The sequence below is a fragment of the Mesoplodon densirostris genome, chromosome 2 (assembly GCF_025265405.1).
Source record: "Mesoplodon densirostris isolate mMesDen1 chromosome 2, mMesDen1 primary haplotype, whole genome shotgun sequence".
Classification (NCBI taxonomy): domain Eukaryota; kingdom Metazoa; phylum Chordata; class Mammalia; order Artiodactyla; family Ziphiidae; genus Mesoplodon; species Mesoplodon densirostris.
The window spans coordinates 160,516,698-160,538,772 of record NC_082662.1 but is presented as its reverse complement, the minus strand read 5'-3'; the positions used below and the strand labels follow the sequence as shown (position 1 = coordinate 160,538,772).

The 22,075-nt window shown below is 38.6% G+C and overlaps 2 protein-coding genes across 5 annotated transcripts in view; one reads left to right on the top strand and one right to left on the bottom strand.

The window, feature by feature from the left end:
* The window catches only part of RABGAP1L (RAB GTPase activating protein 1 like), a 694,034-nt gene that overhangs the window by 33,105 nt on the left and 638,854 nt on the right, over window positions 1-22,075 (top strand). The window lies entirely within an intron of this gene.
* On the bottom strand, window positions 11,797-12,812 carry LOC132483286 (large ribosomal subunit protein uL18). The gene has a single exon (XM_060088565.1). It carries the CDS (start codon window positions 12,759-12,761, stop codon window positions 11,868-11,870), a length of 894 nt encoding a protein of 297 aa, XP_059944548.1. The 5' UTR covers window positions 12,762-12,812; the 3' UTR covers window positions 11,797-11,867.

Below are 22,075 nucleotides of genomic sequence, written 5' to 3'. Positions count from 1 at the left end.
TTGTTAGTTTTATTAATATGTGTCTTGGCGTATTTCTCCTTAGATTTATCCTGTATGGGACTTTCTGTGCTTCCTAGGCTTGATTGACTATTTCCTTTCCCATATTCGGGAAGTTTTCAACTATAATCTCTTCAAATATTTTCTCAGTCTGTTTCTTTTTCTCTTCTTCTTCTGGGACCCCTGTAATTCAAATGTTGGTGTGTTTAATGTTGTCCCAGAGGTCTCTGAGACTGTCCTCAATTCTTTTTTGTTTATTCTGCTCTGCAGTAGTTCTTTCCACTATTTTATCTTTCAGGTCACTTATCCATTCTTCTGCCTCAGTTATTCTGCTATTGATTCCTTCTAGAGAATTTTTACTTTCATTTATTGTGTTGTTCATCATTGTTTGTTTGCTCTTTAGTTCTTCTAGGTCCTTGTTAAATGTTTCTTGTATTTTCTCCATTCTATTTCCAAGATTTTGGATCATCTTTACTATCATTACTCTGAATTCTTTTTCGGGTAGACCGCCTATTTCCTCTTCATTTGTTTGGGCTGGTGGGGTTTTTTTTTTTTTTTTTTCTCCTGCGATACGCGGGCCTCTCACTGTTGTGGCCTCTCCCGCTGTGGAGCACAGGCTCCAGACGCGCAGCCTCAGTGGCCATGGCTCACGGGCCCAGCCGCTCCACGGCATGTGGGATGTTCCCAGACCGGGGCACGAACCTGTATCCCCTGTATCGGCAGGCGGACTCTCAACCACTGCGCCACCAGGGAAGCCTGGGCTGGTGGGTTTTCGCCTTGCTCCTTCACCTGCTGTGTGTTTCTCTGTCTTCTCATTTTGCTTAGCTTACTGTTTTGGGGTCTCTTTCGCAGGCTGCATTTTCATCGTTCCCATTTTTTTTGGTGTCTGCCCCCAGTGGGTAAGGTTGTTTCAGTGTGTTGTGTAGGCTTCCTGGTCGAGGGGACTGGTGCCTGTGTTCTGGTGGATGAGGCTGGATCTTGTCTTTCTGGTGGTCAGGACCACGTCCGGTGGTGTTTTTTGGGGTGTCTGTGACCTTATTATGATTTTAGGCAGCCTCTCTGCTAATAGGTGGGGTTGTGTTCCTGTCTTGCTAGTTGTTTGGCATGGGGCGTCCACCACTGGAGCTTGCTGGCCATTGGGTGGAGCTGGTACTTAGCGTTGAGATGGAGATCTCTGGGAGAGCTTTCACCATTTGATATTACGTGGAGCTGGGAGGTCTCTGGTGGACCAGTGTCCTGAACTTGGCTCTCCCACCTTAGAGGCGCAGTCCTGACACCCAGCTGGAGCACCAAGACCCTGTCAACCACACAGCTCAGAAGAAAAGGGAGAAAAAAAGAAAGAAAGAAAAGTAAAGTTATTAAAATAAAAAATTAAAAAAATTATTAAAAATGAAAAAAGTTTAAAAGTAATAAGAAAGAAAGAAAAAGGAGAGCAAACAAACCAAAAAACAAATTCACCAATGATAACAAGCCCTAAAAACTATACTAAAGAAGAAAAAAAGAACCAACAAAAAATGGACAGACAGAACCCTAGGACAAATGGTAAAAGCAAAGCTATACAGACAAAATCACCAAAGAAGCATACACATACACAGTCACAAAAAGAGAAAAAGTATAAAAAATTATATCTATATATATAAAAAAAAGGAAGAGAGCAACCAAATCAATAAACAAATCTACCAATGCTAATAAGCTAAATACTAAACTATGTTAAACATAAAACCAGAAACAAATTAGATCAGAAAGCAAACCCCAAGTCTACAGTTGCTCCCAAGGTGCACCGCCTCAATTTTGGGATGATTCGTTGTCTATTCAGGTATTCCACAGATGCAGGGTACATCAAGTTGATTGTGGAGATTTAATCTGCTGCTCCTGAGGTTGCTGGGAGAGATTTCCCTTTCTCTTTGTTTGCACAGCTCCTGGGGTTCAGATTTGGATTGGCCCCGCCTCTGTGTGTAGGTCGCCTTGGGGTGTCTGTTCTTTGCTGTGACAGGACGGGGTTAAAGCAGCAGCTGATCAGGGGGCTCTGGCTCACTCAGGCCGGGGGCAGGGAGGGATGGATACGGATGTGGGGCGAGCCTGCAGCGGCAGAGGCCAGCGTGATGTTGCAACAGCCTGAGGTGTGCTGTGTCTTGTCCCGTGGAACTTGTCCCTGGATCACGGGACCCTGGCAGTGGTGGGCTTCACAGGCTCCCAGGGGGGCAGGTGTGGATAGTGACGTGTGCTTGCACACAGGCTTCTTGGTGGCTGCAGCAGCAGCCTTAGCGTTTCATGCCCATCTGTGATGTTTGTGCTGATAGCCTCGGCTTGCGCCTGTCTCTGGAGCTCGTTTAGGTGGTGCTCTGAATCCCCTCTCCTCGTTCACCAGGAAACAATGGTCTGTTGCCTCTTAGGCAGGTCCAGACTTTCTCCCGGACTCCCTCCCGGCTAGCTGTGGCGCACTAGCCCCTTTCAGGCTGTGTTCACGCTGCCAACCCCGGTCCTCTCCCTGGGATCTGACCTCCAAAGCCCAGGCCTCAGCTCCCAGCCCTGCCCTGCCCTGGTGGGTGAGCAGACAAGCCTGTTGGGCTGGTGAGCGCTGGTCGGCACCGATCCTCTGTGCGGGAATCTCTCCACTTTGCCCTTTGCACCCTTGCTGCTGCGCTCTCTTCCCTGGCTCCGAAGCGCCCCCCCCCCCACCCGCCACTCGCAGTCTCCGCTCGCCATGGGGCTTCTAGTGTGTGAAACTTTTCCTCCTTCACAGCTCCCTCCCAGATGTGCATGTCCCGTCCCTATTCTTTTGTCTCTGTTTTTCCTTTTTTCTTTTGCCCTACCCAGGTACGTGGGGGAGTTTCTTGTCTCTTGGGAGGTCTGAGGTCTTCTGCCAGCGGTGTTCTGTAGGAGTTGTTCCACATGTAGATGTATTTATGATGTATTTGTGGGGAGGAAGGTGATCTCCATGTTTTACTCCTTCGTCATCTTGAAGGTCTCCCAACACCTTAAATCTTTAAATGTGGTACAGAACTGTATACAGTCTTGCCCCTTGCCAGTTTCTAAGGAATCTACTCTTCCTCTGGTTTTCTGTGATCAAGTTATGCTGACTTTTCAATTTCTGAAACTTGCCTTAGGGCTTTTCCACATGCTATTCCCAGAACCCGAAATGATCTTTTCTTCAAGTCTTTGAATGGAGAATCTTATCTTAAATGCCCTATTCTTAGAGAGGCGTCCTTAATATTCCCTTAATATTCCAGTTTAAAGCAGGATTACCCCCCTCCCCCCACCTACTAATATCACCTTATTGTTTTCCTTCATTCTGCTTGCCACATTTGATAAGTATATATTAGTATGTTTGTTGAATTTCTGCCTTTTCATAAGACTGAAGGTGGTATGAAGGCAAGGGTCATATCTGTTAGGTTTATCATGTTATAATAGCCTGTGCTTAGAGCAGTGCCTGCATAAAATAAACTTAAATATTTGTTGACTTAATTAATCAAATGTTTATTAATTGCATATGTGTCAGGTACTGTGGGGGCATTAATTAATAAAATGCCACTTAGTCACCTTATTGGTAGCCTATAGTATATTTTTAAATGGAAATGTGTACATTCAAGTATGCATCATATTTAATAAAATATAGGACCTTAAAATTTTTCAGATGATAATATTAGAGAGAATATGCAAATTTTATACTGAAGTAAACAGAACCCTTTTTAAAACATGGGAGAAAATGTTGCCAATCCTTTGAAAAGTAGTCATTTTTTATTGACACTGTCTTGAGAATTCTGATCATCTTGTGGAAAGCTTTGAAAAGCTGGGAAGATCATAAACATTGTAGCCTTTTCTCCCCCTGAAGTAATTAAGATTTTCTTTGTGACTCTGCATAATGTAGTTATACTTGCCCTCTGGAGAACCAAATAGGTTTAAAGTATAGTACTAGAAGTAGAGCATGGATAATTAAAGCTAAACTAATACACTGCAATTCTGATTTGTTGTATCTTAAGATCTGTTGTCCTTAATAAGATGTACTGGGATAAACAGAATGGCAGGCATCATTTGTAAAGGTTTTTAATCATAGTTTTGTTTTTGAATGACCAGAAATTCTCAGATTTGAAAGGGTATGCTTCATATAAGAGAACTGTGTGCAGTAAGTGTTCAGCTTTTGTCTTTATATTAAGTTTATGGAATGTGGTTTCTTGACTGTGGGTAGTGAATTAGCCTTTCAAATCCCATTATAGTTGTAAAGTGGATTTGGGTTTGGTATTTGTATGGGTTGTCTAATGTAATTAACATATTAACATTTCTTCTGTGTTGACGTGATCTAGCTAGAGAGAAATTATTTTCATCTTTGAAATGTGTAAGTTTAACCTATTCGTTCATTCATTCAACAAGTGTGATATTGTCAGGTGGTGTACTATGTGCTTGACATTTTCCTAGGAGCTGGAAATAAAAGATGAATAGATGTATAGTTGCTGTCTGGGAGGAATTAGTTGTAGCTGATGAGATAGGCACATAAATAATTATGTGGTATGATAAATGCTAAAGTAGGAATATAAATTAATGTAGAATGTTGTAGAAGCACTGTAGAGGGAGTCATCTACTCTTTCTGGAAGGGTTGCAGAAAATTTTCAGATTTGTTAGCCAGAAAAATCCAACTGTTGGGATTTTACCCTCCCAAATTTGTATAAAATAGGGCTTCTTAAGCTACCTGCAAAGAACGTCAAAGGCAGAGGAGAGTAAGTTGGAAGCTTAGAATATGCCTCTGAGCAGCTTGAAAATTTCTTAAATTCTCTGTTTTATCTTAAGAATTCATGTGAATGTTGCATTCTATTGCATACTGATTATGTAAATATAGTAATATTTTACTACCAGAAAAGAAAAAACCAATTCCTGCTGGTCTGTTAATTTTGGAAAACTGGGGTGAATGAAGAGAGCTGACACTGCGTTTGAGACACCTTCTTTGTCTTGATGTATCCCCAACATGTCTCAGTTTGTGCCTGGGGGTATATGTATACTGGTTGAGAAAAAACAGATTGATCAGTCTAATCATGGAACATTGCATTCTTCTTCCTCCTTTCCCTCCCACATTCCTGTTGCTTTCTTTCTCCTTTTCTTTACTCTGGTCTTGTAATTGCTTGGTATGCTATGATCATTTTGCTTACTGCCCTGCAGCTCTTTATGAGCCAGTGAATAGTGAACAATACTACAAGATGTTTGGGGCATAAGCAGGGATGTTCCTGGAATAGCAGAGAAAAGCCAATTCAGGAGCATTAAAGCTAAACTAATGGAAAGGAAAGGATCAGATTTGGCACATCAAAGTTAGCAAAAGTCTAGGAAGGCGAGTATATTAATAAAGGGAAAGAAGACGGGACAGACTATAAAGTTTGGGTTTAGAGTGTAAGACTGAGTGCATTGATAAAAGTCCAATTTCATAGCAGCAACAAAGCTAGTGGTGTCGACTTACCTTTTTCCAAAGTGGTCAGGGTATTAGACCAAATGGTCTGAAGATTTCATAGATTGAGTAGTGCATATTCAAAACCAGATTATCTTTGAAACTTTGTAGTTAAACATCAAAAGGAATTATGTTACTGGCTTATTTTGTAGATGATAATACTCCTCCCTGTGGATCTCTTGATGTTGTTAGTGTGTTTCATTAATGACAGCTGCTTGATCTCTAACCTCCTCTGTTTCTCTAACTCTGCTGTACATGTCTGTTGGAGTTTCAGGAGGGTCTGATGAAGTCACTTCTCCACCTTTCCAGGTTCTTAACTCATTGAGAACAGAAAAAAGGAGCCAAATGTGGGACAAAATACAAGTGTTGAGCTTTAGTACTAGTAAGGATGGGTTGGGAAATGTAGTAAGGATTCCAGCATTGCATTCTTCCTAGCAAGAAGGGAAAGCACCCCCACAGAAGTAAGAGAACAGAAGAGTAGGGTTCTTTGTTTTTGTTTTTTCAGTGCAGTGAAAACCTGCCACAGGGCTTCCCTGGTGGCACAGTGGTTGAGAGTCTGCCTGCCGATGCAGGGGGTGCGGGTTCGTGCCCCGGTCCAAGAGGATCCCACATGCCACGGAGCGGCTGGGCCCGTGCGCCATGGCCGCTGAGCCTGCGCGTCCAGAGCCTGTGCTCTGCAACGGGAGAGGCCACAACAGTGAGAGGCCCACGTACGGCAAAAAAAAAAAAAAAAAAAAAAAAAACACCCAAAAAAACAACCTGCCACAGCCGGAGTTCATTCAGATGGAAACTTTGGTCAGGGAACTAGGCAGTTGTGTTTTCAGCCATTTAACCTGGTCCCTTCCCTGATCACCTCCAGGCACCCAACCAGTGGGCAGTTCTTGTAGGAAACAGACTGCTGTAAAGTGAGATTGATTTGGTTGCTCTGAATCTGGACTCTGTATTTAATTAGCTGTATTAACTAAAACAAATTATTTAATCTTTTGAATGTATTCCTTCATTTGTAAGGTGGGAATACAGTTAGTTCAGTGATTGTTGTGAACGTAAATAACAAAAAGATAACTAAAATACCCAATACTGTTTGGTTCATAGTAAGCATTTAGTAAATAATAGTAATAAAATGATAACTTATTTATTCTCAACAAAATAGACCTTGAATGTTTAAATCTTTAAAAATGACAACTGCCACATTAAACACATAGTATGTGATACTTGTTACATTCCAAATTGTATTATTAATAGAAAACATGTATACCTTCAAATTAATATTGCTTCTTTGACCTATTCATTTCATGAAAGCAAAGGCTACAGTTGCTTTTATGCTGATGTGCCCTTATATTGCAAACTTGACTGTATGAATATTATACAGACTGCCAGGTATAAGTTTTCATTTTCTTGTCAGAATGAAATCTCAATAGTATGCTCCACATTTTGGGGGAAGGGAGCATATGGGTCAACCATGCATTAGTGAACATATGTTTATCTTAACTGTCTTGTGTCATTTGAAATAGGAGCTTTAATTTGTTTGAGCCAACATGTTGATATTTTGAAAGAAAGGTATTATTTATATCAGCGTGTGGCAACACACCCCAGAAGCACTGACCTGCTTTAAACTTTATGTGAATGCCTTGCACATAATTATTGTTTACTAAATATTTCTTGACTGGTCTCTTGCTGTATATTTGTTTACTCAGATACTCAGATTAAGGGAGATCCTAAAGTACTTCATTAAGATTTGAATATGTGTAACAGGGTAAATACTCCCTTTATCTATGGAATGAAATAAGGTTAAAACATAGGTAGAAACTGTAACAAGGGTTGGGGTTCCAGGTACTAAATTATGTTGTTCTTTGGATAAAGAAGTCTGGAGCTCTTCTGAGACCAGTTACTGTTTACTGATTTGGTTTAAAAAATGTATATGAAGAAAGCCATTTAAGACATGGCTTTGCTGAGTTTCCTAAATTGTCTGCATTAAACCTTTCCCTTCCCCCCTTCCTCCCTTCTTCCTTCTCTCCCTCCCTCCTTTTCTCTCTCTCTCTTTCTCTATTTCTTTCACTGGTTAAGACATTTTATTTAAAGAATTTATTTTGCAGAAGTTACTCTGCATTATGAAGTATGCTAATCTAAAATTTTGGCATTTGAAAGGTAGAAAATACTTCATAATGGAACTGAACTGAAAGGACAGCAGTTCCCCCAGGGGATTTCTAAGCCTTACTTCTTAGAAGCCAGAACGTGAAGAGATAGGTACCAGAAGTCAGTATTTAGGCTGTGGGAACATGCCTTTAACTGCATTTAGATGAAGATATTTTCATAGAAGCCAGCCTTGGTCTACTGTGATGCTCGTGCATATTGTCACTGCACAGATAGCCTTGCTCTCTGGCCACTCCTTTTCTTATTGTTAGGGCACACATGAACTTTGTACAACATGTGTAAATACATCTCTTTGTGACCTGGGGTTTGGAATACTATTGTACTTTTGTGAAGCAAGGAGGATATTGAGAATTTTTTTCTCCCAAAGCACAGTGTACTGTTATTAGGTAGCTATATCTAAAATATAATAAATAGATGAGAATTTACTTCAGATGTAGTATTTGAGTTTTATTTCTGGATGTATCAAATATGAGTTTCATCTCTGTGTTTCTCCAACTGTTTATTTTCATCATTCTCTTGATAGAACACATTGAAATATGTTCTTGGCTTACAGAAGTTTGATGTATTTTGACAAGACTATGACAAGTTGTAAAAGGTCCCATCCTTTCATTTTTTAAACTTTCATCTTCTGGTTTGTCATAATATCAAGTGTTATTGAAGTTGTGTGCTAGGGCTATTATGAAAGACTAGTGATATTTAGCATATTAAGAACATATTACTTAAATGACATATATAAATAAAAAATAAAGTCAGGGACAGAGAATTTAAGGCCCTGAGGCGGGCTTTGACTAGTGGGAGGAAAGTTATTTGCTGATATTTGGGGGAGAGGGGGAAGTGAAGTTCAGATGTCAAGCTAACTACTCTGGTTTCTTTGGTGCTTTTTTTTTTTTTTTAAAGTCTTTGGTGCTTTTTCTTGGAAACAATTTCCCATTTGTAGAACTTGGTTTAGAGGTGGTAATTTTGTTATCATATATATGAGTTTTTATTGGAATTCCTTTGTTCAGAAGCAGGAGAGAATTCCTGCCTCATTTTTTTTTTTTACCTTTAGGGAAAAAGTACAACAAATAACATTTAGCTGTATGTTAAAAAGATAAGCTGGAGAATATAAGTGGGGATGAGGGGACCTTTGACTTCTTACTTTGTGCTTGGGTATTGGTTTACAGTTGTTAAATTCCCAAGTGTAAACTCTGGGAATCAAGAAGGGATTGCTTGTATAAAGTAGCATTACTGTGTTTATGACTATATATTTACTGTATGGGCCTATTCATACCCTTTAGGAATAGTCAATTTTTATTTTGTATTTATAACCTAGGCTATGTTTTTTATGGTAGAAATACTTGTTTATTTCACTGTTATCTCAGCTGTGACTTAACTAGGTTAAAAGAAGATACCTTTGGTTAAACTGAGCTCAAATTTCCCAACAGTGTAGTAAAATAAAAATCCTTGGGACAGCCAGAGTTTATCTTTCCGTCTTTACTAAGTGAGACTGTCATGTTGGAGGATCTGTACCAGCTTTTAACTTATTAATTGATAGAATTAGGTTGAACATTTTGTACATTTGTATTTGCTCCAAGCTTTTAGAATGAATGCTTTTAAAAATTTATTTATTTATTTATTTATTTATTGGCTGCATTTATTGGGTCTCCGGTGCTGGGCGCAGGTTTTCTCTAGTTGCGTTAAGCGGAGGCTACTCTTCGTTGCAGTGCACGGGCTTCTCATTGTGGTGGCGGGCTTCAGTAGATGCAGCACACGGGCTCAGTAGTTGTGGCACACAGGCTCAGTAGTTGTGGCACACAGGCTTAGTTGCTCCGAGGCATGTGGGATCTTCCTGGACCAGGGCTCGAACCCCTGTCCCCTGCATTGTCAGGCGGATTCTTTTTTTTTTTTTTTTTTTTTTTAGTTTCTGCTTTATAACAAAGTGAATCAGTCATACATGGCAGGCGGATTCTTAACCACTGTGCCACCAGGGAAGTCCTGGAGTGCTTTTTTATATTTGAAGTTTTGACCATGGCTTTAAAATGTAACAATAGTCAGACTTTGGGAACCAGTTAGCTCACTTTACTCACCAGCTTTAACCTATAACCTAAAGTATTTTATAACTTCTTAGTGGGATTTGGTTTTGGCATAGAAATATAGCTCAGTATAATTAACTAGAACTTTCTTTTATGTCTTTGTTCCATCTTATGTTTGTAAAAATCAGTACAGAGTTAAAAATTGTTATCCTGATGATTGAAGTTGTGAAAGCCTGGAGTATTTGAATTCAGATAAGACTGATTTTTGTTTTGTTTATGTTAAGTTTACATAGAAGCTGCGGGCTTTGTGACTTGCAATGTGATTTAAGGAGCCAGTATTAAGAGGGGCTGTTTAAACTCCTCTAGATGAATGCTTCCATTTGTGAACCTGTTACATGGGACTAGTGCTGTCCCTTTAATTCTTATGCTTTGAAATATTCTCATTTTGATTTTGTGTCAAGTTCAATACTGGCTTAGATAAATAGTTTGCTCTAAGAGTCTAAATAATATTTTGGGAAAGTAGGGGAGAATTGTTTGGAAGTGCTGAAATTTTTGTTTTCCTTTATTTATTTATTTTTAAATTGATTTATTTATTTGTTTTTATTTATTTATATTTTGGCTGTATTGGGTCTTCATTGCGGTGCGCGGGCTTCTCATTGCGGTAGCTTCTCTCGTTGTGGAGCACGGGCTCTAGGCGCGAGGGCCTCAGTAGTTGTGGCACACGGGCTCAGTTGCTCCGTGGCATGTGGGATCTTCCCGGCCCAGGGCTTGAACTCGTGTCCCCTGCATTGGCAGGCAGATTCCTAACCACTGTGCCACTAGGGAAGCCCCCTGTTTTCCTTTATTTTTAAAGAGATCAAATAATCCCCAAAGCATATGTGGCAATTGGAGAAGCTTCAGGGACCCTCTGTGCTGTTATAGGTATTAGGGCCTAAAAGAGCCCACAGATTTGATTCATTCTCCAGCTTATAGTATTAAGTATATAATGGACTTCCAGTAAATGTTTGAATTAATAAATCCATGTCATGCACATTAAAAAAAGATTCTTTGGCATCTTTTAGGCAAGTACTTAATTATTTTTCTTCCATTTTTAGGGGTTGTTTTTGGAAATTATGACACATTCTGGTTGTTTCATTTTCTCAAAGTTGGATAGACATGATCATTTATAGAAATTTTTAGTTTTTATCCAGTGTTGCATGTTCTTGTACTTTTTCGTTGTTGTTAACCAATTGATCATTTAAATGTTTCTTAAATAAATCAAAGATGGAGTGACTAGTTTCTGATTTCCAAGGTTATTCCTACTGTAAAATATAGGATCGCTCTGCCCTGCTCCCCACTTACTTCAACCTAGATACATCTCTTTCAATAAATTCCCTAGGTATGGCATAATTTGAGAGTGGTATTTTGGAGTAGACCTGAGTTTACATCTCATTTCCATTGCTAACTGGTTGTGTAGTTCCTGGGTGAGTTACTTAATTCCTTTTTAATCCCAATTAACAATTAAGTTAATTAACAAATATAAAGCTCCTGGCAAAGCAACTGACAAATAGTAAAATGGTAAATGCTAATAATAACTATCAGCTTCTGACTGTATGTTAACTAAAGAAAAAGCAGAGTTAATCATGCAGATTTAGAATGTTTGTAGTTGAGGATGAAGGAAGACTGTACAATTGATAAAATTGTGGCAGCATAGTAAAAATTTATTTTTAATGTATTGAGGACTTTCTAAATTTGTCTTCTGGATTTAGGCTACTTTTTCTCTTAAATTTACCACTTAAAATTCACTGAAATGGCAAAGTAAAAGGCTGTTTTAGTTGAGGAATAATAGTTGCTGAACTTTTCAAAATCTAGAGTTTGTTTAGTTGTTCTTGGAGGGATTATGTGAGAAAGAGAAAGAAAAGTATATAGCACAGTGCCTGCTAGGTAATGAGCTTAATGAGTGGCAGTGTGCGCATGCCTCTGTGTGTGTGTGTGTGTGTGTGTGTAGTGGTTAAGAATGTGGTCTCTCTGTTCAACTGCCATACTAGTCTTGTGACCTTGGGTAAATCATTTAGCATTCTGTTGCTTCTTCATTTATAAAAATGGATTAATGTTAGCTCTATCTTATATTGTGAGAGTTACATGAAATGGAATGTAAAGTGCATAGTACAAAATAAGCACTCAGTAAATGTTAGATGTTATTATTGTATCTATTTCTTTTTTCTTTTTTTTTAACTTGTTCAATAAGTTTATTACTGTCTTTATCTGAAAAATCTTCATAGAAATTGTGGTTTGGTTTATTAACTCTCAGCAGCCCGTTCCTGAGCTCTAAGGAAGCTTGCCTTCTTCTGAGCTACCCGATCTTTCTTCTGGGCAAGTGACATTTTGGGACGGTTCCACCTCTTCTTTTTAACTTCTTTCTTAGGCTTCTTCTCATACACTGGATTCTCTTGTATTGCAGCATGAGCTTTCTTATACATCTCCTCCATCACGTCTGGAGTTACATTGTTCTTTATGTATTGAGAGAATTGTTTTTTGTAAGCATCTTCATCTTCTTCAATCAGGTAATGCATATAATCTGCAACATTCTGCCCCATGATGTGCTTTTGGTGTACCTCAGCATTGAATTCTTTGCTTTCTGAATCATAACCAGGGAACCGTTTGGTACTGTGAGGGATAGACAAGCCTCCATCGACAGCTCCCTTCAGGGCCCCAAAAACTTTATTCCCAGTAGTAGTCCTGGCAAGTCCTGCATCCAAGTAACAGGTGAAGGCACCAGGTTGACCATCAATGCTTTCAACATTGTATTCATCTCCAGTCACCTCAACTTGGCCTTCATAAATTTTGTCCATACCAAACCTATTAAGAAGCCTGCATGCCAGCAGCAGGCCAGTACAATATGCTGCAGCATAATTTGTCAGGCCAACCTTCACACCATACTTCGGGAGTTCATGAGCATAAGCTGCACAAACTATCATATCTCCTTCTGTATGGGCATAAGCAATCTGACAAATGATATCTCTGTTAGTTACACAAACTATCATTCTGTATTTGAGTGTGTTGTACTTATTTTTATCTTCAATTACCAATCGTTTCCGAGCATAGTAGTCAGTTTTGCCCTCTCGCCGTCTTCTAAATTTCACTTGGTATCTCTTGAAGTAGGCCTTATTCTTGACAACTTTAACAAACCCCATCCTGTAGAACAGAAGCTCTAGCCTCCACCAAGCTGCAGAACCAGCACGGCTCTGGGGAGTGGGGGGAAGATATCTATTTCTTTTGAGAGGTGTCATTTCATAGTGGAAAACACAGAATCTTTGGGGTCGGGTTGAGTTGGTTTTCATTTTTGCCCAGCTGTATACTAACACTGTGTCCTCGGGCAAATTACTTAACAGCTATTCTTTTCCTGTTTTCATATCTATAAAGTGAGGATAATAGCTACCTTGTAGAGTTTTTGGAAGTATTATAAATACACAGATACTCAGTAAATGGTAATTATCATAGGCGTGATGCCTGTAATTCAGGTCAGTTGTATTTTCTTGGGTTGGAAACGTGAGCCAGCTGGCTAGATTTTTCCCTGACACTGATGGCTGTCTGAATTGAGTACTTAGTCTACAGTAAACTCAATTATACTTTTCTATAAAAATAGAAAAATAAACCTTTATAATGAGCAGTTTAATATTTACTTATTTATAATATTTTCATATGAAATACAAATTAGGTATATTAGATTATACTTTTGGGGGATTCTCTTATTTATTTTTGTAGAACAGAGGTAAAAGCAGCATCACTTTGGACTCAGGATAAAGAGATGCCATTCTGACTTCCCCTAGCTGCCTTCTGCCCTTTGTGTCCTGGAAAAGAGAAATCCTATGCATGTGGGGTTCTAGGGTCTAGAGGCTTTAGAGAAGTGACAGTTATCTGTCTGAGGTAGACAACCTAGAACTTGTCTTGCTTAGAACATAGAGCTCCTAATCAGAAGTGGCAGGTGTCACATTCTTTATTGTATGAACATAGCTGTAGCTGTCAGTGGGATCAGGCAGCCCAACTCCCAGCTTAGGTCTCCAAAGACATGAGCATTTTTCCCACAATAGAGGATCCAGCTATTAGAATTTACTGAGCGTCAGTGACTAATGTGAAAAAAAAAAACTAGTGACCAACCACTCTAAACTGAAACTCTAGCAAGCTCTGACAAGGTTCTCTCACATAGAGACTGTTTATGGAGAATGTTAACGAAGGATTTACACGTCCATTCAGATACTCAAATCTTGTAGCTTATTAGGGAGACAAAATATGTACTTGTGACCTTCCCCCCCCCTTTTTTTTAGAAGAGAAATCTTGGAACATATAGAAGCTACAGCTTAATAGTAGATTCTTGCTAAACACAAAATTTCTGATGAGTAACATCATTTACATATATTTTCCATATCTTGTTGAAAGGTTTTGCATATAAATATCAGTTAGACACTGATTTTTTGTTTTTGAGATATAGTTCACCATTTGAAAGTGTACAGTTGAGTGGTTTTTAGTATATTTACAAGGTTGTGCACCATTATCTAATTCCAGGTAGAGTATACATTTTAAAGAAAGATATCTTTTATCATATTTTGATGAACTTACCTTTGATTTTCTTTTCTACCTTAAGGAAAACCTGTTTTGTCTTTGGGCTTATCTCTGACTGTTAAGTTCTTTGGAGTTGTGCTTTGTTTCAGTTTAGAGTGGTTGATCATCTGTTTTTTTCACAGTAGTCACTGGTAGTCAGTAAATTCTAATAGCTGGATCTTCTTGAGGGAAAACTTTTATCAGTTTCAAGAAGTCCTCAAACATTTATTCCTGTATTAATTTCATTTTTATTCTATTTCAGAATAAGAGAAGATGAAAACAATGTCATTTTGGATGACTTTGCCACAAAGCTGAATGATTGTTATTTTTTGACATGGAGCATTTGTTTCATAACTTAATTATTCACTCCTTCCTCCTGCATGAGTAGTTAAGTTTTAATATAAACATTATTTTTTATAGACCAGCTAAAGATGATCATTTTTCTTCCTAGAGAAGCTTTACCTCTCTAACTGAACAATTTCAGTAAGATTTGTATAGGGCAATATAATTTTCTAGCACATTTACTTTACCTAGACAATGAAAATATGTGTTTATGTAACTTTTTAATACAAGTAGATAGAGGTCAACAATAGGTATAGAATTTAGCTTTGTCTACTATATTTGTCTAGCCTATTATATGTCTTAGTAACTGGTTCTTTGAACAATATTTTGTGTTGTTTTCCAGTTTACTGTTATTTTTGATCCAAACTAAAATGGAATTATCTCATTAACTGCAAAGCATGTCTCTTCAGGTTCTTTAGCTTCTAGTGGAGTAAAAACTTTTTCACTTCTTCTAGAACCGTTCCTTACCCTTTCCCTGACACCTGAGATCTCTGATAAGCCTCATGTCTGTATGGCCATACTGTCCAGAGGGAGGGCAACTTCTTTTTCTTCTCTAGTACATTCTCTTATGGATTCAATGTGGTGAGACAGTTAAGTTCTTGTATTATTTCCTGAACCATTGTCAGGAAAATGCCCTGTTAATTGACTAAAGACTTAGCACCCCTCTTGGAACAAAGTATTCAAGAAAAGGTATTAAGTTAATTGGCCTAGAGTTCATTAGAGACTGCCACCTCCACCCCCACTCTGCATGCTTACCTCCCTCCTCCAGAGGCTAGGGATACAGCTGCTATACAGTTGGGGAAGTGATAGAATGGATGCTAAAAAACATTTAATAATATATTCATTGGTCATTTGTCTTTTTATGTCCTTTATTTCATTTTTTATTGGAGTATTCATCTTTTTCTTATTTATTTCTAATAGCTTGCTATATACTTAGGATAATACCATTTTGTCATGTTGCAAACTTTTGCCTTTAAATTTTGCTCAGATTATTTGATATGTAGAAGTCTTAAATTTTTATGAACTTAAGTTTATCAGTCTTTTTCTTTATGACTTCTTCCTTTGTATTGTGCTTAGTCTTTCCCACCCTGATATCAGAAATAGTCATAGTTTTTTTTTTTTTCCTAGTCATGTTAATTTGTTGAACCAAAATCTTTTTAACATTTATTTGGAGTTTGGTTTTAGGTAGGGATCAAATTTAATTTTTTCCCTAGTAGTTGTCCCATCACCTTTTATTGAATAATTCCTCTTTCCACTAATGTTTTGAATAAACTTGTCCTTTCACCAGTGGTTTGTAACATGCCACTTTTAATCCTATACCAGATTCTTATACTGGTAGGCTCTTGAATTCTCTGTTCTGTTTCTTTGATTTACCTGTGATTTCTTATACCAGTATTACATAATTTTAATTTATCTATCTTCTACTATGTGGTAATATACCTTCCCTGCTTACCCACATTTTCTTGATTATTTCCCCCCATATTTCCTTCCAAATATTTTTTGAAAATTAATTTTTATTGGAGTATAGTTGATTTACAATGTTGTGTTAGATTCTGCTGTACAGCAAAGTGAATCAGTTGATTCCACTTTATATTTACTGAGTGCATAATGTGGGCCAAGTTTTGTTTGTTTGTTTGTTTTTTAATGCATGTATTGGCACATTCAGTCTTTGTAACAACCCAGTGACGTTGGTGTTATACCACGATTTTAGAGACACAAAAATTGAGATGCTGAAAGGTTTAATACTTAGTCTGAGATCCCATTAAGCTGAGGGACCAGAATTCAAACCCAGGCAGTCTTCTGGCTTTAGAGCTCATACCCTTAACCACCATCCTAAAGTTTAGTTTATTTTGTTAAGTTTCACAATAACTTCTTTTTAAAATTTTGATGTAATTCGACTGAACCTGTAAATCAACTTGGAGAAACTGACATCTTTACACTATGTAGTTACCTAATGGTTTGTTTTCTGAATTTTACTATCCTGCACCATTGTCTCTATTTGTCAGTTTTTTGGCTTCAGTAGAGTTTACTAGTATTTTTTGTTAAGTCTGTATATTTAAGAAGTTTATTCTTAGACACTTATTTTATTGACTTTCATGAATGGGTTCCTCCCACCTCCTTTTGGATGTAGGGTAATGAGATACAGCTGGCCTAAAAGAAAGCTATTGAATTAATATATTTTATTTCTGGCAGGCTTGCTTAATAATAAAAACAATACTGATTATCTCCTATCTTCACAGAGAATATACTTCAGAAAAAGTTTAAAGATTAAATGTCTAATAGTAACATGATTGATTTATGTGTGCAAGTGGGGTGAGTATATTCTGTTTATACATAGCTAAGAAAGTGTGAAATCTCTAGATAACAGCCAGATACTGCTTTTAGGCTGAGGAAAATCCTGAGGCTGTTTGAAATTCTTTCCAGAGACTCAGGGTCCCTGGCGAGGGAGACCCACTCACTTTCCCACTACCTGGTCGGCCAAGGAAGCCTTTGGATGGGACCATACACCTGTCCTTGTTAGTGGTGAGGGTAGGGATTTTACTTGATGGGCACTGCTGCAGAGGAAATCTGACCTTTTCCCTCTGGGGCAGATGATGTCACCATAGAAGAATAGGAAATAATCTTTGCTCTGTGGATATAAATTACTGCATTTGGCACTTATTATAAAAAGGTAGGCTGAGAATGTCAATATATAAAGTAAAAAATTACGAAATGTGTGAAAGTAGAGAAATATCATAATAATGATGAGCACTATTTTGTGTACTTAGTGTCCTAAAAGATGTTATTTTTTTGAAATCTATTATTAGTTTTTTAATTTTTTTAAAATTTTTATAATTTTATTTTTTACATTTAGAACTTCTGATGCATTTGGAAGTTAGTCTTGTGTATGATTTGAGGTATAATCCAATTTGATCTTTTTTGGAATGGTTATCTGGTTGTCCTCCCATCATATATTTATTTGCCTCAGAAATTTTAATTTTTTATTATTTTAAATTTTATTTATTTTTGGCTGCGTTGGGTGTTCGTTGCTGTGTGTGGGCTCTCTCTAGTTGCGGTGAGCAGGGGCTACTCTTTGTTGCGGTGCGTGGACGTCTCATTGCAGTGGCTTCTCTTGTTGAGGAGCACGGGTTCTAGGCGCGCGGGCTTCAGTAGTTGTGGCACGCGGGCTCTAGAGTGCAGGTTCAGTAGTTGTGGCACGTGGGCTTAGTTGCTCCAAGGCATCTGGGATCTTCCCAGACCAGGGTTCCAACCCGTGTCACCTGCATTGGCAGGCGGATTCTTATCCACTGCGCCACCAGGGAAATCTATTATTAGTTTTAATGGTTTTTCAGTTGACACTTTCAGATTGTGGCCGTTTGCACAATAATATTACTGTAAAGGTATTATGGAACAAAACCAGTAAGACTTTGATATGTAGTATTCTCATTTTTGCATTTTAAATAATCTGTGATTGTAGCTCTGATGTGTTTATTGCCCCAAGTGTTCAGTAATTTTTGTTAATTCAGTACGTATTTGGTGTTTACCATGTGGCAGACACTCAGGTACTTGAGATGTTTTTATATAAGCTCTTATGTAGGCGGTAGCTAACAATCTGGTATTCCTAGAATGTGAAACACATATATCACATCTTACTCTTTGGCAAATTAGCAGAGTAAGTTAGCATAAATAACAGTTTCTCTTCCTGATGGGAAAGTTTTATACCTTTTTGTACTTAGTCCATTAAATTTTTATCTCCAGTTACTTGAATGTGAATTAAAAAAACAGCAAACATTATCTGTACATGAGCTAATGGGTAGCTCTCAATTAGGCTAATATCATTTTACTAGAGTAGATTTAATCAGCTGGGGAGATTGTTGAAACTGCTTCCAGTGGTACAAGTTATGTTTTGAAGAATAAAAATTTTATTATATCTAGTTTATATCACCTTAATAGTTCAAAGATTTATATTTTCTATGTCTTAAAAATTTTTTTGTTTACTTGATCTTTCTGGGATTGAGATAGTGTTTGTTTCCCACTATATTTGTTTTCTACTCAATTTAATCCTTGTATTCTTTTTTTTTTTTGCTGCACTTCATGGCATGTGGGTTCTTGGTTCCCCAGACCAGGGATTGAACCCATGCCCCCTGCAGTGGAAGCACAGAGTCTTAACCACTGGACCGCCAGGGAAGTCCTGATCCTTGTATTTCTTTTTTTTTTTTTTTGCGGTATGCGGGCCTCTCACTGTTGTGGCCTCCCCCGCTGCGGAGCACAGGCTCCGGACGCACAGGCTCCGGACGCGCAGGCTCAGCGGCCATGGCTCACGGGCCCAGCCGCTCCGCGGCACATGGGATCCTCCCAGACCGGGGCACGAACCCGTATCCCCTGCATCGGCAGGCGGACTCTCAACCACTTGCGCCACCAGGGAGGCCCTGATCCTTGTATTTCTAATAACTATGCTGCAGTGTTATTTGGTACATAAAATTTCAGCCATGTTCTCTTGTCCTTGTTGATTATATTTTGCATGTATATAAATGACCTTTTTGGAATATAGTGCAATGCCTTTTATCTTGAAAAAAGATGAAAAATCTTTTCATTGCGTTCCCCATTCTGTCCCAGTCATCCATACAAATCCGAAGTCACTGTGACCATCACAGTGAATGTCATTTTTTTTTGACTCTGAAGGAGGGCCTCAGTTTGGTCACTAATTTTTGTTTTAATCTGCTCGTCCTTATGGTAGTTTATAGAAACTATTGTTTAGTTTTGACCTGTACTTTAGTATTTCATTATTTATTTATTATTTAGGTGTCATGTAATGTGCTAGATGCTAAAGGAAATATAGGCCTTTTTTTTTTTTTCTTTTCTTTTTTCGGTACACGGGCCTCTCACTGTTGTGGCCTCTCCTGTTGCGGAGCACAGGCTCCGGACGCGCAGGCTCAGCAGCCATGGCTCACAGGCCCAGCCGCTGCGTGGCACGTGGGATCTTCCCAGACTGGGGCACGAACCCGCATCCCCTGCATTGGCAGGCGGACTCTCAACCACTGCGCCACCAGGGAAGCCCCCGAAATATAGGCTTTTGTTTTTGTGTTTTTATTTTTTTTAAACTTACTTTCCATATTATTATTACTTTGCTTTTTTGTTCCTTTTATTTTGGCAATTTCCAAACATATGCAAAATCAGGGCAAATGATATGTGTTCCTATGACTTTTACCAACTTAGCAATTTTCAAATGATGGCAATCTAGTTTCCCCTGTGCTTACCCCAGATTATATGAAACAAATCTCAGATATCATATCATTTAATTTGTAAATATTTCACTATGTATTGCTAAAAGACAGGGACTCCCTCGGAACAATACCACTATACTCACACTCTCAAAAATACAACAACGTCTTAATATGACTGACTCTCTAGTCAGTGTTCTCATTATTGTTGCATAAGTGGGAAATTCGGTGAGGAGGTCTCTAACATTTTAACTTACTCTGCTTCTCCTTACCTCATTATATTATAAACCCCTGGAAGTTCTATATAATGTCAGAATGTATGCTGGGTAGTTACCCAATGAAAGAAACCATCAATGTTCTCATCATGTCCCTTTAGAGACAAAGTCCTGATCAGGCTGGAGGGTACTAGATGGCTCTTTGGGTTTTAGGAACTTTATGTTTATTCATCTTGGACAGTCATTCATTCAGCAAATATTTACCTCTTTGCTACGTGCCAGATATTCTTCTAGGTGCTTGGGTTACATCAAAGAATAAAACAAAGATCCTTGCCTTTGAAAATGCTGCATTCTAGTGGGAGAGAAAGACAATAAACGGTAAATGTAATACAAAAGTGAAGTAGATTGTATGTTAGAAAATAAGTGTTCTGGAAAAAGAGAGTAAGTGGAGCAGGATAAAGGGGGATTGGAAGTTGGTGGTGGGGAAGCAGTGTTAAATAAAGTAATCAGGGTAAGTCAGGAAGATGAGATTTGAGTGAAGATATGAACAGGGGACTGAAAGTGTTAGCCAAGCAGACATCTGGGAGAAGAGTGTTCTGTTTTTAAACAACCAGAGCATGTGTGCCAGGGTTGTTTGAGAGAAAGTAAGGAGATCATTTTAGGTAGAGTTGAGTCAACAAGGTGGAGAATTGTAGGGAATAAGTCACAAAGGTAAGGTAAGGTGGGGTGAGGGAAGTAATGAGAAGGGGTAAGTTTGTAGTACAGGTGGGTAATGACTTTGAAGGTCGTTTGGCTTTTATATGAATGAAATGGGGGAGTGATTGGAGGGTTCAGAGGACTGGTAAGAACTAAATTAAAAGGATCATTCTGGCTGCTTTTGAAAATAGACCATAGAGGAGCAAGTAAAGAAGCAGGGAGATTAGTTAGGAGGCTTTTAGAATAATCTAGGTAAGAGATGATGGTGGCTAAAACTGGGTAGTGGCGGGGGAAGTGATGACGATTCTGGATGTGATTTAAATGTAGAGCCAAAGGAATTTGCTGACAGTATAGCTGTGAAATCAGAGGGAGGGAGGAAGAGAGAAAGATTGATGAAGGAGAGAAAGAGAAAGGAGTAGCATGACTCTAATATTTTTGGCTGGAGTAACTAGAAGGATGGAGTTGCCATCAATCAAGATGAGAAAGTCTACAGGAGGGTGGTGTGGATTGACTGGTAGGTTGGTGGGGGAAAGATTGGAAGTATGATTTTTGAATATGTTGAGTTTGAAATGTCTCTTGGATATACAGTTGGAGAAGACCATCTTATAACTATGCCTATCAAATAATAAGTGTTCAACATCAGCGACAACAATGAAAGTTTGTTAAAAAATTAACTGGGAGACTTCCCTTGTGGCACAGTGGTTAAGACTTCGCCTTCCAATGCAGGGGGTACCGGTTCGATCCCTGGTTGGGGAGCTAAGATCCCACATGTCTGTGGCCAAAAAACAAAACAAAGCAGAAGCAATATTGTAACAAATTCAATAAAGAGTTTAAAATGGTCCACATCAAAAAAATCTTTAAAAAAAGGAAAATAAATTATGTGTAAATTTTTTAGAGCTTAAGAGATTTTGGAGATCAACTAGTCAAACCCCTTATTTTTCAGATGAAGAAACCAGTGTGTTCATAGAATTGAGATGCCTTTCCCATGGCAAGAAAGAGCTCAAGATTTTTGACTGTTATGTGCTTTGTGCAGCAGCACACAACATATGAAGTATTAGGTGGTTTTACTAGACCAGCAGAAGAAGGGGGGCTGTAGTTAAGTGGACTCTTCAGTGTAGTTTTATCATGTGATGGATTTTTTTCCTCTTGACCATATGTCTGTACCTGCTGGGCATAAAGCTGTTTATTAGTCTTAAGCCAAGTTTATGGAACACTGAACTGCTTAGCTGATAATCCTTGGTTTTCCAGGCAAAAAGTGACTATATAATGTATATAATTTTATCAGCCTTACTCTTTTTTTTTTTTTTTGTGGTACGCGGGCCTCTCACTGTTGTGGCCTCTCCCGTTGCGGAGCACAGGCTCCGGACGCGCAGGCTCAGTGGTCATGGCTCACGGGCCCAGCTGCTCCACGGCATGTGGTATCTTCCCGGATCGGGGCATGAACCTGTGTCCCCT